General features: G+C 36.1%; 1 protein-coding gene across 2 annotated transcripts in view; it reads left to right on the top strand.

Moving 5' to 3' along the window:
• ABCA12 (ATP binding cassette subfamily A member 12) overlaps positions 1-16804 on the top strand; it is a 201947-nt gene that overhangs the window by 134966 nt on the left and 50177 nt on the right. Inside the window, exons 23-28 of one of the 2 annotated variants that reach the window (XM_025278206.3) lie at positions 3053-3167; positions 10994-11323; positions 12377-12446; positions 12532-12666; positions 13688-13834; positions 14744-14930. In XM_025278206.3, the coding sequence (XP_025133991.3) occupies positions 3053-3167; positions 10994-11323; positions 12377-12446; positions 12532-12666; positions 13688-13834; positions 14744-14930 (984 nt within the window). Of the gene's footprint in view, positions 1-3052; positions 3168-10993; positions 11324-12376; positions 12447-12531; positions 12667-13687; positions 13844-14743; positions 14931-16804 lie in introns of both variants that reach the window. The other variant, XM_025278205.3, reaches the window with a different exon arrangement.

Here is a 16804-nt window from a genome sequence, read left to right as displayed (position 1 = left end):
GCACTTGCAGGCATTTTACATAATCAACCACTCTTTTTGGAATTCATTTCTTCTCATTCATTCATATGCTATCAAGTGGAAGGGATAGTATTGACCAAATCTTTGTCAAATGCTTGTATCCAGGGAAAGGTTCACAGTATAGGGCCCAGCTCATTATAGCTGCTCACTGTTACCCAAATGATGCTAAAGTTCTTACCAAATGATCCATGTTTTCTTTATCATAACCCTTACCCTTCCAAGTACTTTGTCCCCAAAGTTAAGAGCTGGACTCCAGACCTGAGTGCATCACTGCATGATTTTGATGTTACCCACTGGTTTTACTTTTCTCTAGTCAAATGAGAGTATTAAACAAAATAATCTTAAAATCCCTTCCAACTCTCAAATTTAATTAAAAATCTGTGAGTGCAGGGTTAGTTTTAAGGAAAAAGTTTAATAAAACAGTATTGATCAACTCTCTAAGATAAATATTATGCTATCTGAAACTGTGTATTTGGTAGGAATCTTTCTCTAAAATGTTTTTTCTAAATGAACAAAAAATGTAAAGATCCTGCTTTTAGAAAGTCGAGTTTGAACAGTATTTGCCAGTCATGTGGGCACTGGATGGTTCCTCCGTATCTGACCACAGTGAGACAATAAGGTTGGAGGGCTAAGTTTTTCAAGCTCATTCTCCTGTACAAAAGCTTGAGGCTGAATAGTACTTTAAACAAATTGTACTTGTTATTCAGCCCAGTTATAGAGTTTATATACAATTCAGATGAGTCTGTTTTTTTGTTTTGTTTTGTTTTCTGTTTCTATCAATGCTTCTGTCTCCTTTGGCTGCTTTAAGAGCATTAGAGGAGATGAGTTTATGTAGCCCTTTGTGCAACAGTGATGCGGGACGGCAGGATTCTGTCTTCCTGACAGGCGAGGATTCTATCAGCCTGCTGTCAAGGTCAGCCGCTTCTGAGCAGCCAGTCCAGACCTTACTGCATGAACCAAGAGTGACTTGCAGCAGCTTGCATCAATAGTAAAGACTTGTGGGTTCAATTAAATGAAAATCCTCATCTGTGTTCCTGCTGACTTTTTTCCCCTTGTAAATTTTAGGACCTAGAATGGTGGGTACCGGGATGTGTCTTTTGAGAGTAAAGTAGCTGTACTCTGCATTCTTCATGGGAGTACAAACTAACATCTCAACGTACACATATAAACTCTTTGTTGCATACAAAGGGCTTTCACATATATTAGTTCATTCGTTACACCAAACAACCTCATAAGGTGAGAGCAAATATTATCAGCCATACTTTCCAGATGAAAAAATTGAAATCCAAGTAAATTGCCCAAAGTTGAATATCTGGTACTGCACTGGTCCTTAAGTTACAAACCAGAATTTTCTCTTTCATACTATATCAAACCTAAAATACACAGTTACTTGAAGAAACATTAGTGGAGGGTTGTTATTAATGAATGAAGTCCTTTGCCTAATTCTAGAGCCAGAAACAGCATCAAGGCTGGATCTGATCCAAGACAAAATTCATTCAGCAAGTATTCTTTAAGTGCTTTCCCCATGCCAGACAATTCCCCAGGAACAAAAAAAAACTGGATATGGCCCCAACCCTCAGTCCTTGCCCACCAAAAATCCTTCATATCTCTGACGGTGATGCACTTCTGATGCTAAAGTGAAACTGAACGATGGTGATGTCATGTTCTATTAATATTTGCATTTTTCATGGGGAACTTGAAGGTAATTCCTTGGTCTTTTAGATTAAAAAGAAAATGGCCTTGGGACATTTCTGCAAGTGAAAGTGTCAGTGGCTGCTGCTGCTGCTAAGTCGCTTCAGTCGTGTCCCACTCTGTGCGACCCCAGAGATGGCAGCCCACCAGGCTCTCCCGTCCCTGGGATTCTCCAGGCAAGAATGAGCCCAAGGTGTAAAACAGCTCAATTTAGAGTTTCTGTCATTGAAAGCTATTCCTTTGCCTTAGCCCATAGTCAGTGGCTAATGTAAGAATAATTATTATTAGAGTGTAGTTTCTGGACTGGCAGCATCAGCTTTACTTGGGAAATTGTTTAAAATGCAAATTCCTCACCCCACCCCAGATATAATAAATCAGAAGCTTATGGGTGGGGCCCAGAAATCTGTTTTAATGAGCCCTTCAGGTGATTCTGATGTATGTTCAACTTTGATAAACACTTCATTTGAACATTCAGGTATCATGGGCCAACAATTCAGGAATATATTTGCAGTCCAATGAAGTGTTCCAATGACCTGCTAGTTTAGCACATTACCAGAAAAAAAAACAAAACATTTCTATACTGTTTATGGAACATCCCCTAGAGCATTAGTTTGAGGAATCCAAGTTCTTTGCATTTTAAATATTATTTGAGTTTTATTTTATTTCATTTTGGGAAATTTGGTTTGCTTCTGCTAAGTCACTTCAGTCGTGTCTCCAACTCTGTGCGACCCGATAGACGGTAGCCCACCAGGCTCCACCGTCCCAGGGATTCTCCAGGCAAGAACACTGGAGTGGGATGCCATTTCCTTCTCCAATGCATGAAAGTGAAAAGTGAAAGTGAAGTCGCTCAGTCGTGTCTGACTCTTAGTGACCCCATGGACTGTAGCCTACCAGGCTCCTCTGTCCATGGGATTTTCCGGGCAAGAGTACCGGAGCTTCTGAAGAGTAGTAAATACAGTAATTTGAGAAAATACAGCTTTTAGCTAGATAAACCAATCATCATCTAACTTTGAATCTGCCTTTTACATAAGAATTTAGTTTAGACAGAAGGCTTAGAGCCTTGTAGTTATATCTATAGAACAACTATTTTCCTGAACAGGACATACTCAAACACCCTTTAAACAATTTGGCAATTTTATCTAACAATCTAGAACTGTTTTACTCTTGCAGCATTATGGCAAGAAAATCATGTACCTACTGTTAAGTCAGCTTCACACTTAATAAATAAAATAGTCATATTAATAATTTCAATGTAGGAGGGAGTGTGTTCTTTGTATATTACAATCAGCAAATGTGGCATTCATTTTGGCCACTGAGTTTTTGTTTTTGTTTTTCCTTACAGCTTCCTTACCAGTGTCTCTTATTCTCTTCCAATCGTGCTCATGGTTGCCTGGGTTGTATTTATAGCTGCATTTGTAAAAAAGCTTGTTTATGAGAAAGACCTCCGGCTTCATGAGGTATGTTGAGAATCTCTTATTACAAATAAGTTCTACTTGGATATATAATTAATGACTATGATTTTCATAATACCTGAGCAAACTCAGAAACCTGACCTATATCTGGTGAATTAGATGGAAAAATATTTTATGAATCATTAAGACAGCTGATATGGCAATATTTTGTCTTCCCAAAAAATTGCATAGAAGTTGTCTTATAAGTGTTTTTGAAAACCAAAATCTGAATAAAGTCTGAATACAGTTTACAATTCTGACAGTAATTTTTGCCCAAGAAGTTACCTGTAAGACTTAGGCATTAACAGAGGAAGTTTAAATGCTAATAATAATAATAACTAACGCAGGAAAACTGTTGGCATAGTAATTAAGTCCAAATGAAGATATATAGATATAAATACAGATATAGATATAGGTATAGATATAGACATGGACATGGACAAAGATATATGTCTTTTTTCAGTTCCCCAAAAGCAAATTTTCATTCTAGTATACTTGCTGCTGCTGCTGCTGCTAAGTCGTGTCAGTTGTGTCCGACTCTGTGTGACCCCATAGATGGCAGCCCAGCAGGCTCCCCTGTCCCTGGGATTCTCCAGGCAAGAACACTGGAGTGGGTTGCCATTTCCTTCTCCAATGCATGAAAATGAAAAGTGAAAGTGAAGTCGCTCAGTCGTGTCCGACTCTTAGCGACCCCATGGACTGCAGCCCATCAGGCTCCTCCGTCCATGGGATTCTCCAGGCAAGAGTACTGGAGTGGGGTGCCATTGGTCTCCTTCAGTTCTCTCTCACTGAATTGTGATTTATAGAGACTAAGAATTTCATGTTATGCTACTGATTATGTTAATAATATGACAATGAAAGACATGACTTGGGATGTAAAGCATGATCTCTTCTGGAGCATGTTCTTCATCATTATCCCCAAATCCAAAATATCTTACTTCTTTTTAAGATTTATGAAACAGCATTGTGCGAATTTTGGATTGTATTGCAATAGAATTATTTTATCTGCTAATCCTATAATGAACCCATTCTTACACTCATGAAGTTAAGTGAAAAGATAGGGGAAATGTTTCAAAACCAGGGCACACTAATTATTGCAAGGCCTGCCTGACAATCTGAAATAATGAGATTAGAGTAACCTGTTAGCCCTTGTACTTTTCAGACTTACATTTCCTGTGCTTTTAGGCAATTGATTATTTCTCCTTACAAAGTACAAAACACTGCTTCATGTTTTTGTTAGCTCAACATCAGACTTAGAGGGTTGTCCTAGAGTTTGAGCCTATACTTCTTCAGTTCAGTTCAGTTCAGTTGCTCAGTAGTGTCCAACTCTTTGCGACCCCATGGACTGCAGCATGCCAGGCCTCCTTGTCCATCACCAACTCCTAGAGTTCACTCAAACTCATATACATTGAGTCAGTGATGTGATCCAACCATCTCATCCTCTGTCGTCGCCTTCTCCTCTCTCCTTCAATCTTTCCCAACATCAGGGTCTTTTCAAATGAATCAGCTCTTTGCATCAGGTGGCCAAAGTATTGGAGTTTCAGCTTCAGCATCAGTCCTTCCAATGAAAATTCAGGGCTGATCTCTTTTTGGATGGACTGGTTGGATCTCCTTGCAGTCCAAGGGACTCTCAAGAGTCTTCTCCAACACCTCAATTCAAAAGCATCAATTCTTTGGCACTCAGCTTTCTTTATAGTCCAACTCTCACATCCATACATGACTACTGGAAAAACCATAATGTTGACTACATGGACTTCTGTTGGCAAAGTAATGTCTCTGCTTTTTAATATGCTATCTAGGTTGGTCATAACTTTCCTTCCAAGGAGTAAGCATCTTTTTATTTCATGGCTGCAATCACCATCTGCAGTGATTTTGAAGCCCAAAAAAATAAAGTCTGCCACTGTTTCCACTGTTTCTCCATCTATTTGCCATGAAGGGATGAGACTGGATGACATGATCTTTGTTTTCTGAATGTTGAACTTTAAGCCAACTTTTTCACGCTCCACTTTGACTTTCATCAAAAGGCTCTTTAGTTCTTCTTCACTTTCTGCCATAAAGGTGGTGTCATCTGCATATCTCAGGTTATTGACATCTCTCCAAGCTATCTTGATTTCAGCTTGTGCTTCCTCCAGCCCAGCATTTCTCATGATGTACTCTGCATATAAGTCAAATAAGCACAGGGACAATATACAGCATTGACATACTCCTTTTCCTATTTGGAACCAGTCTGTTGTTCCATGTCCAGTTCTAACTGTTGCTTCCTGACCTGCATACAGATTTCTCAAGATGCAGGTCAGGTGGTCTGGTATTCCCATCTCTTTCAGAATTTTCCACAGTTTATTGTGATCCACACAGTCAAAGGCTTTGGCATAGTCAATAATGCAGAAATGGATGTTTTTCTGGAACTCTCTTGCTTTTTTGATGATCCAGCAGATGTTGGCAATTTGATCTCTGGTTCCTCTGCCTTTTCTAATACCAGCTTGAACATCTGGAAGTTCACAATTCACGTATTGTTGAAGCCTGGCTTGGAGAATTTTGAGCATTACTTTACTAGCGTGTGAGATAAGTGCAATTGTGTGGAGTTTGAGCATTCTTTGACATTGCCTTTCTTCGAGATTGGAATGAAAACTGACCTTTTCCAGTCCTTTGGCCACTATTGAGTTTTCTAAATTTTCTGGCATATTGAGCATAGCACTTTCACAGCATCATCTTTCAGGATTTCAAGTAGTTCAACTGGAATTCCATCACCTCCACTAGCTTTGTTCGTAGTGATGCTTCCTAAGGTAACCTTCAGCTGTGTTTTTATATTTCAGTTATAGTTTAGTAAAAGTCTCATCAACTTGTTTGAGCCATGTTGTTTTCAGGACTGTGTACAATCTTTTCTTAACCCCAGTTTAGAAGCTCAAATTCACATCCTGAACCATAACTTTGGTTGCAAGCTTGTACCTTATATTTTTCTGTCTGATTCCTAGTACTCCGAAGTGAATCTTTACAAATTAAAGGAAACCTCTGAAGTAGAAAACTGTGATAGACTCTGAGTTCTTTTCTACAGCAAAATAAATATCTACCTTAAAATGTTAGAAATGCAGCATATATGTACATGTGTATATACATGTGTTATGTATCTGTCTATTCTATATGTGTGTGTGTATAATACATGCATATTGTGTTATTTTGGCTTGAAAATAGAACTCTCTGAGTGTATCTATGGATGTCACCAAAAAATATCAAAGCTCAATAAAGAGTTTTTCTCAATAGAAGATATGAAAGGCATTTTTAATGGTGAACTAGTTTCTGTTTGGTAGCTCTGTGTCTTCATTTTACAGGCATCCACTTTCAAAATTTAACCAGCTCGTCTTGGGAGTCAAAGTTACATAGTGGAAGATTATTGAACTTGGAATCAGACATCAGGATTTGAGTCTTTCAGTTCATATTCATTTGTGCCCAATCCCTAAACTCTTTGAGTCATGTCATCTAGACTTTATTCAGCATTATATTTCCAGAATGTACTTTCTCACTGCCAGAACAGAAGAGGCATTCAATTATTCATTTTTTATCAATTCGAAGATAATGATTTTTTGTTCACATTTTAAAGCTTCTGAAATTGAGATATATTTGATAGGGTGTCATAATTCATTTGGCAGCGATTTTTCTTTCTTGGTGGCAGTTAAAGTAATGACACATCTTTAAATTAGCAGTGTCCTAAATTTAAAGGAATATGATCTATTTGTGAGATGAATTAATGGAAGCAAAATATTCCTAATACACCTGCTCACCTCCTTCCACCACTGACAGTTCTAAACTAGCTTCCTCCTTTTTCGAGATGAAAAAGCTGAGCCCAGAAAGAGATAGATGACTTGCTAAAGACTATAGATTAGTGAATGGTGGATCTGGACTGGCTTTTTTTAACCCCAACAGTGTGTGTGTGTGTGTTTATCTCTGTGTTGTATTTAGTTAGAGTAATTTTTGGTTAATGATAATTACAAGGCATGCCATTTCTTGAACTTTGCCATGCTAAACTTTTTTTTTTAATTAAGAGCTTGTTTATTTTATTCTATTTATTTTTTACTGAAAATTTATGTATTACATTATGCAAATTTAAGGTGTACAAATTGCTGATTTGATACATTTATGTTTTTCAGTAATATTTAACACCCTAGAATTATGTTATATCTCTATTCACATCATGTAGTTATCTGTTCTTTTATGTGGTGAGGACAATCAAGATATGTTAACAGTTCTTTAGCACTTCTGACTAGTCCTTTTCCATATCGTAGCTAACTTCCCTCTCCCAATTTTATTTTAGTAGCATAGACTACTTAAGACTTTTGAAGATAATGGTGGACAATCTCTTAAATTACCAGCAACTCAAGATCTTAATATTATCATTTTAATATTCACTAAGATCTAAAGCTGCCCCTTCTTTACTTCCTTCTCATTCCAATTGAATAAAAAAGTAAAAAACAGAACAAAACATCTTTTTTCCTTCTGTAATTGTTCTCACATTTAGACAGAGAAATCAAGTCAGTTGCTAATTCAATGAAGGCATTCATCTTTGACCTCATTATGGTATGATTCTAGTAAATTCCTTTAACTTGTTAAAGAGACTTAGTACAAATACTAATGCCCAATAAGTTTACTGATAAAATTAATCATATAGTTAGAAAACTATTTCAAAATGCCCATCATTTGAGCTTTATTCTGCATTTCTTGCTTTTAAAAATTAAAATATAAAACTATACAAAGGCTGATTTTATATCACACAGAAGAGTTGTTTTTCACACTGTGTTCTTGGTTTTATGGTTATTTTCATCTATTTGGTCTAAAATAAGTCATTTATGGGGATTTCATTGTTTATATTCAGTTTGAGACAAAATTTTGGAGTTCTGTCTCTCAATTCAGACAGGTATCCTAAAATATCTATAGTCTGCAGAATGATTGCCAAAAATTATGCAAAAGTCTGTAGTTCTGTGGTACTTCACTTGAGGCAATTTTGTCCCCTTTTTTTGAATACCAGTTTACTCCTTTTTATGTCTTATTGGTATATACTATTCATCCTACTAGTAAGAATATGGAATATTCCAAGTAATGATCACAATATCTTTTATATCCTACTAAAAACAATAACATAAATATCTATAAGAGAATATAAAATTTGAAGTACAAAAATATTATTAACCAGTTCTTGACATTCTTGTTGAATGAAAACTTGCTGTCAAGTAAATATATGTATATTTATGATTTCTTTTCTTGACAGTATTTAATGTCAGTCCCTGTGCATAAGCTTCTCTTGAATGTGATGACTCATTTGTCTAAAATCTCACAGAATCTCTTTCTTCTCATTATTTCCTGCTGAGAACTGGAGCAGAGTTTGATCACTGTGTAGAGGGGTTTTCCTGAGCAACAGGTTATCAGATATTGATGAATTGCTCCAGCAGGTTTGGGAGACTTGAGACAAGTGGCTGTTTGATTACAAGCTGGCATTTGCATCTGTCACTCTGAGGAGACTCCAACGACATCCAAGACAGCACAGCCCATCGTTCTCTGTGGGCCACCTTCCATTAGCAAGCTTGGTCTTGTTGATTATCACAAAGTTGGCAGTGAATCTGGATAATTTATGGATGACCTACATGCACTCATTGCTTTTTTTCTTTATGTATAACAGCTGTTCTTCTCATGGCATAAAATCCTGAAGTTTAACTCTGAAGTTTGATGCTAGAATGCTAAGTAGTAAACACTGTTGGAGGCACCTAATCTGTTCTGTTTTGATAAAAAGCAATGATCAGTCTCCAACTTTTACCAATTCTTGGGAATAGAAATCTGATCTTGAGCCTTGAAAACTTCCAAATTACTACGATAAACACCTTCATGCCTGCTCTTTGGGTTTGCTAAATTATTTTTAACAAGGCTATGAATGGAGAATTTTCTAGATATATAAATGTTTTATACTGAAGCTATCTACTGTCAGGGAAGGAAAACACATTTATAAACATGAAGTCAGCTCCATTTCATGTCCTTGATAGCATTCTGGATACTTTATATCCACTTTGTAAAATATAGTGGTACTGCCTCCTCCTGACATACATTGCTGTTGGGTGGAGGAGAAAATTTTTGTATAGGCCAAATGAAATTAAGTGGTGAATATCAGCTTTCGGATAGTTACATGGGTTCTATAACTTCCCATATAATTATATTCAAATAACATTAAAAACATTAAAAACATCAAAATACAAATAATGGGAAAGGCCAAAATACAAAAAAGAATTGGTATCTCTGAAATGAAGGCATTAAACATGACACAGTAATTTTTCAAATTGGGTGGGATACAGGGAAATTGCTAAAATAAGATCTATGAGGTCTCTTTCACACGAAAATCTAATTTTCTTTTCAATGATAGATACATAGCAATTGGATAAAACCTTCCATAGTGAATCTTCACTCCATGCTGATTTTTTTTTTTTACTTTGACACACACATCTATTCCTATAGAAACATAGGTTGAGTCTTTGCTGTAAAGTGTGCAGGGTCTGGGAGGAAAGGAGTAGTAGGGAGAGAAGAGAGTGAGGAAAAGGGCAAAGTTAAGAGGAGAAGTCACGGGACTTCCTTAGTGGTGATTAGCTTAAGGCCCACAGCTTAGACTAGTGGCAGTCAGGTAGCTGTTTCCATGGTAACAACTGGAGCAACAGAGTTATCAAAATGTGATAAATTGCAAAGGCAGAAAGTAAAAATCATATTTTGCTTGTATAGTAAAAGATTTGGCACATTCCCTATTTTTTTTTCCTAGACAAGTTAGATTTAAAGGGGAGGACATTGTACGTCCTTGATTTTTCAAAAAAAAAAAAAAAATAGTGGATTACAAAGCTGTTAGTGGAACATTTATTTTGTTCTTTTTAAGATGGAATATTAGATTCATAAACTTACTATTAATCAAGAGTTGTTACAACTAGAAACCGGGTACAAACTCAAGTCACTGATTCAAAACACCCAAGGTCCTGGGGGCTTCAGATCATTCAGAATCCTTTTGAGTTAACACAAAAACACCTCATGTTGGTCTGTCTTTCCACCTTGATGGAATGCCTTGACCACTAAGGATATCACTGAGATAATACATAATACCAGTTGAGAGAGAGGTGTAGATTATCTGAGATGCACGTGTTCATTTTGGGTGCATGGACTTTTATAATTTTTTTGGAAAACAAAGATAACAAACCTGACCTAGATTGTTAGTGATTTTAAGGATAGGGAAATTATGCCAAAAAGCAGAAAGTCTTCTTCAAAGCTTGCATAGTTTAACATCTTAGGAATCTGGTCTACTTTATTTATTACAGGAATATGAATAATTATTGCATTTTTCATTAATGTTTAGTTGAAAATAATGGAGTTTTATTATCTCAGTCCATACATTGAATTTGAAATAAATCATGAGTTTTCACCAACTTGAAATATTCTTACCTGCACACATATCAAATTCATGTTGTAAAATTCTGCAGGGGATAACATAAATTTTTGTGTCTATTCTCAACTAATCTGGAAACATCACTTAGATACCAGTTATAAAATGAGCTTGTCAAAAAAATAAAACAAACCTCACCATCCAAATCATTCATTACATTGGGGCAGCCTGGGAGCTACAATCTAAGATGGACTGAAATAAATAGCCATGTTAATGTCACATAGTGAGCGTGGACAAATGCTATCCTGAGAAACATCGTTAAAATGCCTAGTTTCATGTGTTTGAAGAGTCTCATGAACATTTTGAAATGGTACAGGAGTAATTGTCATCTGAGAATATATTAGCTTAAGAAGAGACTAACACGTTTTTGTCTTTACAGTACATGAAGATGATGGGCGTGAACTCCTGCAGCCACTTTTTCGCCTGGCTCATAGAGAGTGTTGCATTTTTACTGATTACCATTGTCATCCTCATCATCATACTCAAGTTTGGCAATATTCTTCCTAAAACAAATGGGTTCATTTTGTTCCTGTATTTTTCGGACTACAGCTTCTCGGTTATCGCCATGAGCTATCTGATCAGTGTCTTCTTCAACAGCACCAACATTGCCGCTCTGATCGGAAGCCTCATTTACATCATTGCCTTTTTTCCATTTATTGTTCTGATTACAGTTGAAAATGAGTTGAGCTATGTAATAAAAGTATTCATGGTAAGTCAGCTGTCACAACTGAATGGCCAGGGTATGAAAGGAATGAACTTTTGTGTGTGTGTTTAGACCCTCTAAATGTACAAATGCAGTAATTACAAAATATGCATAACTGTCCTAATCATTGTCTACCATACAAGCATAAGACTATGAAAAGAAAACTTTTCCTCCACTGTTTCTAAAATCATAATAGATGATGCTGTAAGAAAGAGCAGTTAGAATGTAATATATCATGCTTTGAAGATCATCAAGAATTCTGACTTATCTCTGGCCCAGTTCCATAAATATCTTAGAACCTCTATTACTGGCATTGTTCTCATATATGACTAATTCTTGTGGTTTTTATGACATGTAACCTACAGGCATAAAAACAAATGCACTGATAGCATAGAATCAATTTTGAGTTCTTTTCTGCTTTTTCAATTCAAAGTACCAAATTAATTTAAGAACTTTAATGAAAACATTAAGTTCACTGATATTGAAATTTGGAAAGCAGAAGTTAAGTTCACCATTGACTGAGTCTCATATTAGAACTTTGTTGTTCGTGGAAATAGGGACAAATAACTTTCATTTGACATTGGCCACCTTGTATTTAAACAACATTTAAATTTTTATTTGTTGCATTATAAGTACTCAATTGATATTTTAATATATTTTCATGCATAAAACTTCTATTACTTGAAGACAATCTATGAAGTAAAAACATCTTCTGGCCCCTAACCTTTCATTTGATGTTAATCTTAACATTGCATTACTCTATAATTACCAGTTTTGTAAATTGCTGAACAACATTTAGTAAGTTTAGATATGTATTTTGGATTTTTGACAAATATTTTCCAAGTTATAATTTTCCTTCTTTTGTTTTCTGTGATTGCCTCCCCTCTTCCTCCAAAGTTGTAGTGTGCTTGGTAAGAGACCTCTGTGCTTTTAAATATGATCAGAGTTAGTGTCAGTTTTACCTATAGAAGGGCCCAAAGTTTGAAGTAGGTTAAGACCTCTCTGGGTGAAATGTATGAAACCTGCAAGAACTATCATTGTGGTTGATTCTATTCACAGAGCCTGCTGTCTCCAACAGCTTTCAGTTATGCAGGTCAGTACATTGCACGCTACGAGGAGCAAGGCATCGGTAGGTTCACTTTCTTTTCAACTGGATTTTATCTTTCACACCTACAGAATGTATCACGGAAAAATAAACGTATGTGTTCACTTAGGTCTTCAGTGGGAAAATATGTACAGTTCCCCAGTTCAGGATGACACCACTTCATTTGGCTGGCTGTGCTGTCTAATCCTCGCTGACTCTTTCATTTATTTCCTTATTGCTTGGTATGTCCGGAACGTTTTCCCAGGTATGATCATTCTTCCTACACATACATGCTTTTCATGATTGTCATCATTATAAAACTGCTAATATATATTTTATAATATTTTATTTGCCAAATATCATCTCCAAAAATACTTCCATCCCAAAACTAACCATAATTTTCCAGCCTGAGATAATGCACTGTTGAAGTTTTTCCTCTGATATTCCTTTAAAGGATAGAATGAATTAAGAAGCATGGAGTCCAGTCTTTCCAAATGGGAGTATGAGATATTATAAAAGGCAAAAATCAAGTCTCCTAATTTTAAGGAAAATTTATCAAATTTAATGGAACAAGACTAGTGGGGTTCCCCTCCAAGGTCTCAAATGGTTAAAACTTCAACATGCTCAGAAGTTTTTCCATTAAGTCTTATTTATATTTGCACATTTTTGATTCTATGAATGAATGAAAGATTGTTACTCTATTCCAGTTATATAAAATTTCTGTAAAAGAGAAAAATGTGGAGACAAAGCAGATCAGTGATTGCTTCTGACTTGGGTTGAAACCAGGGATTATTTGCAAAGCACATGAGATAACTTTTTGGAGTTATTGGAATCTGGGGATTGTTGTTCTGGTTGCAAAACTTTATTTACTAGAAATCATCACACTCTGCATTTACAATGATTAAATTTTATAGTGTATAACTGTACCACTGAAGCTGTTTGTAAAGGAAAGAATTAAAAACTGGCTTTCTTTTTTACTTTACTTTGGAAACTGAGACAACTTTAGTTTTATATAGTATCAAAAAAATGAAAATATTTCCTAAGTACTACATAGTAAATACTGTTATTTAACTTCTGATGCTTAATGTTTTTTTTTTCTTTTTTTAAATTTTATTTTATTTTTAAACTTTACATAATTGTATTAGTTTTGCCAAATATCAAAATGAATCCGCCACAGATATACATGTGTTCCCCATCCTGAACCCTCCTCCCTCCTCCTTCCCCAACTGATGCTTAATGTTAACAATCGATTTAAAACTACTTTTCCTAATACATTTGTGTTACAGGTACATATGGTATGGCAGCTCCGTGGTATTTTCCATTCCTTCCTTCCTATTGGAAAGAACGATTGGGATGTGCAGAAGTGAATCATGAGAAAAGCAATGGGCTTATGTTTACTAATATCATGATGCAAAACACCAACCCATCTGCCAGTAAGACAAGTAGGCCAACAACATGCATTATTATGAGAGAAGTGATGTAAAATTTACATGACTAGTGATTTTAATTATGTTTTTCTAAATGGCAAAATTATCATCCTTTTAGTCATGGATGAATATGTGTACACATATGTGTTTGGACTCGTAGGGAGATTTAATCGTGGCTTTTTCTGGGTTCATTAACTCAGTTGGTTAGCATATGGTGCTAATTAGGCCAAGATTGCAGATCCCTTTGTGGTCCAGTTAGATTCACACAGAGAAAAATTTTGTTCCTTGGCCACAGTCTGCACCCCTCACTCCAGCCATCTGTCACTAGTCATAAGGAGTAACCAAGTAACAAGTATGGATAATTTAGCATAACCCATTACCAAGAAAGAACAAACAATTTAAGGCTTGTGACTTACTGACATTGGGTGAGCAGTGTCAGTTTTATAAAGTAAGGATGAGCCATATGCGATGCATAAAGGAAATGTAGAGAGTAATTAATGAACTGATTCTATAACCACAGATCTGAGTAAGCATTGTCCACCAAGTATAGACATTTATTCTATACATAAGTATCACCCTGTTCAATTGGAAGACCAAGCCTTAAACTTGTATTTTGAATTTTTGAGATCTTTGATTTGAATAAAGGAGAATTCAGTATTATGATACTATATTCTGAAACTTCTTTTTCTGACAGAGACAGGTAATATAAACCTTAGAGTGTGGTTCCAACACTCTCATTCGTTTTTAAAACAAGTGAGAAGGTGGAAGACTATAATAGACCATTTATATCTGGAATTATTTTTTTACTTTGAGGTTTGTGTCTATAGTCTTTGGTTTTTAATTAAGGAAAAGTCTAAATCTAGCTGCATTTTCTTTCCTTGTGAGCTTACAACTCTTCTCTTGATTTCTCTCCAGGTCCTGAATACAAATTTTCCTCCAACATTGAGCCTGAACCTAAAGATCTCACAGTTGGGGTTGCTCTGCATGGGGTCACAAAGATCTATGGCTCAAAAATTGCTGTTGATAACCTCAATCTGAACTTCTATGAAGGTCATATTACTTCATTGCTGGGGCCCAATGGAGCCGGGAAGACTACCACCATGTATGCTACTTTTCAATACTTAGGTGTCATGGAAGCATATTACTTAATATTTCCCCAATTCTTTCATAAAAATAGAGTTGTTACAGCTCCCAGATGGATTAAGATACCTCAACTTGCTTACTGTAGAAGCAAGTTTCAGCCTGTGAGCTCGAAGTCTGGATCAGACCCACCAGATAGGTTCATTTTGGTCTACCTAATATTGGCCCACTATTACTTCTCAAAATATTTTATTTCTGTGCCAGTTTTCAAATAAAAATAGGAGAGTTTTCAAATAAAAATAAACATTCCTGTCATCTCTTAAATATTAGAAAGTTTTGGAAACATTGGACCTACAGGCTTAGATAGAGACAATTGTTTTGGACTTATTAGTGACTGTTCTTAAAGCGGGTTTAATGACAGTTCTTCATCCCTGCTCCCCACCAACTTTACTGCCTCATACAGTCAGTCTGTTTCACTTATTTGCATTTTTACCCTGGCCTGTATACCAGTTTGGATTCACAAATCTTGGTATAAACACACTCAGCCCCATCTGCTCTATTAAATGGATCCTTTGCCTTGATTCATGGAAAAAAGAAGAGAATCACTAGCTATCAGATATAGATCAAAAGTTCACAAACAGTACATGGGCTGTTCTTCCTCTCTCTTCACTTAACTAGCATTTTCCTGTGTCCTGATGGAGAAAAGATTTGAATGGTTTTAAAAGTGACATTGTGTTGAAATTGTTTCTGTGACTCACCTCCAGTGCTCCATTAGGCTTTGCTTGGAGTGAGCTCTAAGATGCTGCTGGTGTTCTTGTCTTATTTGGGAAAAAGTATCCATTGTCAGATATGCTGTTTACTGTCATCATGAGTAAGCTCAGTGACTGCCAAAACATATTTTTAAGTAATTAAAAGGGGACAAAAGAGAGTTATGAAAAGAGCAAACATGCAGCTGCTCTCATTTATACGACCTGTTTCAATGCAGAGTTGGCTTTCTAGTGAGAATGTACTGTGTTTGTGCTAAGTCTCTTCAGTGGTGTCCAACTTTGTGATCCTATGGATTGTAGCCCACCAAGCTCTTCTATCCATGAGGATTCTTCAGGCAAGAATGCTGGAGTGGGTTGCCATGCTGAGAATATAGTGCTTAAAAATTAAGATCTCTAATAAGCAATAAGAGGACAATAAAGAAAAGGGATGGAGAAGGATTTTGATGAGGCTATCATTTTAGCTGAGAAAGTCCCCATTGTAGTTTTCTGAGTATAAGGAATATATAAAGAAATACATTATTTGATTTTAATGCATTTTTATGGGAAGAATCACACATTGTATTGATTCCCTATTTAATCCACAATAGTCCTTTAAGATCTGTTATGTGTAAGATACTAGTTAGATGGTAAGAGTGGTACAAAAAAAATATATATATATGTCCTTTCCTTGACTTCATGGGGCTTATATTTTAGTGGAGAAGATGGATATTAAATAACTGCTCAGTTTACTGACCATCTGAAATACGATGAGTTCTGTAGGTGAGAATATTCTAGTCACAGGGTAGACTGGGGGACTGAAGATGACCAAAGTTCACGTGGGAAATAGAAATTTGAGGCTTAATGGCCTATGAGAACTACCTGATGCCAGGGATGTGTGGGAGCTTGCTGAAGGAGGGAGTGCATTTGCAGTTAAAAAGCCCAACCCTTTCTGTCATTATTGCCACCACCACCACCATCATCATCACATGCAGTGCTTCTGTAACACTAAAGTATTGGACGCTTAAAAGCAATTTTAATTTTTACTCCCAATTAATCCGATTTTACTTCATAGCTTGACCTGCCCTGGGAAGATACACCGTAACATTTTTTGCTAACAACAGAGATATATTTAGTCCAAAAACCTAGATCA

The sequence above is a fragment of the Bubalus bubalis genome, chromosome 2 (assembly GCF_019923935.1).
Source record: "Bubalus bubalis isolate 160015118507 breed Murrah chromosome 2, NDDB_SH_1, whole genome shotgun sequence".
NCBI lineage: Eukaryota > Metazoa > Chordata > Mammalia > Artiodactyla > Bovidae > Bubalus > Bubalus bubalis.
Note: the sequence above shows the minus strand (reverse complement) of the source record. Positions and strands in the feature narration are given on the sequence as shown.